The sequence below is a fragment of the Eimeria mitis genome, genomic scaffold, assembly GCF_000499745.2.
Source record: "Eimeria mitis Houghton genomic scaffold, Emh_scaff7748, whole genome shotgun sequence".
NCBI lineage: Eukaryota > Apicomplexa > Conoidasida > Eucoccidiorida > Eimeriidae > Eimeria > Eimeria mitis.
This window is the reverse complement of record NW_013575687.1, coordinates 1-1,495: the sequence shown is the minus strand read 5'-3', so window position 1 is coordinate 1,495 and position 1,495 is coordinate 1. Positions and strand designations below refer to the sequence as shown.

Below are 1,495 nucleotides of genomic sequence, written 5' to 3'. Positions count from 1 at the left end.
TTTTGCTTCTTTGTTGCTGCTGCAATGGTTTGTCTTCATATTATACTGAGATTTGAGCTGCTGCTGCTGCAGTTGCTTCCGCTGCTGCTTCAGCTTCTGCTGCTGCTTTGGCTTCTGCTGCTGCAGCTGCTTCTGCTGCAGCTGCTTCTGCTGCTGCAGCTGCTTCTGCTGCAGCTCTTGCTTCTGCTGCTGCTCTTGCTTCTGCTGCTGCTCTTGTTCTTGCTGATGATCGCAATGCTCCTGATGCTGCAGCAGTTGCTGCTGCTGCTGCTGCTGCAATGGATTCCGCTGCTGATCTTGCTTCTGCTGCTGCTCTTGCTTCTGCTGCTGCTGCTGCTTCAGCTCTTGCTGCTGCTTGAGCAGCCTTTGCTGCTGCAGCAGCAACTGCTTTTTCTCTCCTTCTTGCTGCAGCTTTTTCTTTATTTTGTCTTTCTTTTCTTTGTTGTCGTGTCTCTCCTTCTTGTCTTTGTCTATTTTCTTCTGCTGTCTCCCGTGTATACTGCGCATATCTTTCTGTGCGTTTTATTTTTCTTTTTCCTTCTCCCCTATCAGAGCGTCTGCTGCTGCTGCTGCTGCTGCTGCCTCTTGAGGAGACAGAAGCAGAAGGAGACAGCTCAGCAGGGAAAGGAGACGATGGAGAATACAGAGAGACAAGAGAAGAACAAGGAGACAGAGGGGCGGGGGGGAGTGTAGAGACACTCGATCCCACTACTGTCTCCTCCAGCTGTCTCCTTCTGGCCCCCTGGCGCCCAGACCCCACAGCTCTCTCTGCTGCTGTTGGCCGTGTTAGTGTATATCTGGGTTTTGCTGCTCTGCGTCTTGGTGCAGGGGGTCTTCTCCTCCTCCTTTCTGCTGCTGCTGCTGCTGCTGCTGCTGCTCTTGCTGCTCTTGCTGCTGCTGCTTTTGCTGCTGCTTCTGCTGCTGCTGCTGCTCTTGCTGCCCTCAATGCTGCTAGCTCTGCTGCCTTCTCTGCAGCATAAGCCTCATCGGGGCCATAAGGTATCACCTCCGTCACTCCGGGCCGTGTCTGTAGAAAAAAAAAAAAACAAAAACAAAAAAAAATTATTTTTTATTTTACATTGAAATATAATATCATAGAAGATATATATAAAAAACAAAAACAAAATAAAATAAAATAAAATAAAATAAAAAGAGAGAAAAGGCTCACCAGGTACCAGCCGGCGTAGACATGTTTTGTATTGGTTGAGGGTAGAGCATCAGTTGTTTGTGTTGTTGTGTTTTCTTTTTCTTTATCTATATCCATAAAAGAACTTTGTTGCTGCTGCTGGCTGCTGGGGAGAGGAGGAATGTATAAAGGCCTCGATACCCCCAGAGCGCGACGCAGCTCTTCTGGTGTATAAAATAAAAATTTATTTCCATAGTCATCGATGGCTGTCTCCGGGGTTATAGGGGCATCAGAGGGGAGAAAAAAAAGAAAAAATATCTCTTCCTCTATTCTCCTTTCTTCTCTTATTGCTTCTCTTTCTTTTTTTTT

General features: G+C 47.0%; 2 protein-coding genes across 2 annotated transcripts in view; both read right to left on the bottom strand.

The window, feature by feature from the left end:
- EMH_0092590 (uncharacterized protein) overlaps positions 1-507 on the bottom strand; it is a gene marked incomplete at both ends in the record, with an annotated part of 837 nt that extends 330 nt beyond the window's left edge. The window contains one exon of the mRNA XM_013501858.1: positions 3-507. Within this exon, the coding sequence (XP_013357312.1) occupies positions 3-507 (505 nt within the window). The remainder of the gene's footprint in view (positions 1-2) is intronic.
- A 107-nt stretch (positions 508-614) lies between these two features.
- EMH_0092580 (uncharacterized protein) lies at positions 615-1,191 on the bottom strand (the record flags this gene model as incomplete). The annotated part of the gene is made up of 2 exons (XM_013501857.1): positions 615-964; positions 1,176-1,191. 2 exons carry the CDS (start codon positions 1,189-1,191, stop codon positions 615-617), a joined length of 366 nt encoding a protein of 121 aa, XP_013357311.1.
- Positions 1,192-1,495: the final 304 nt, after the last annotated feature.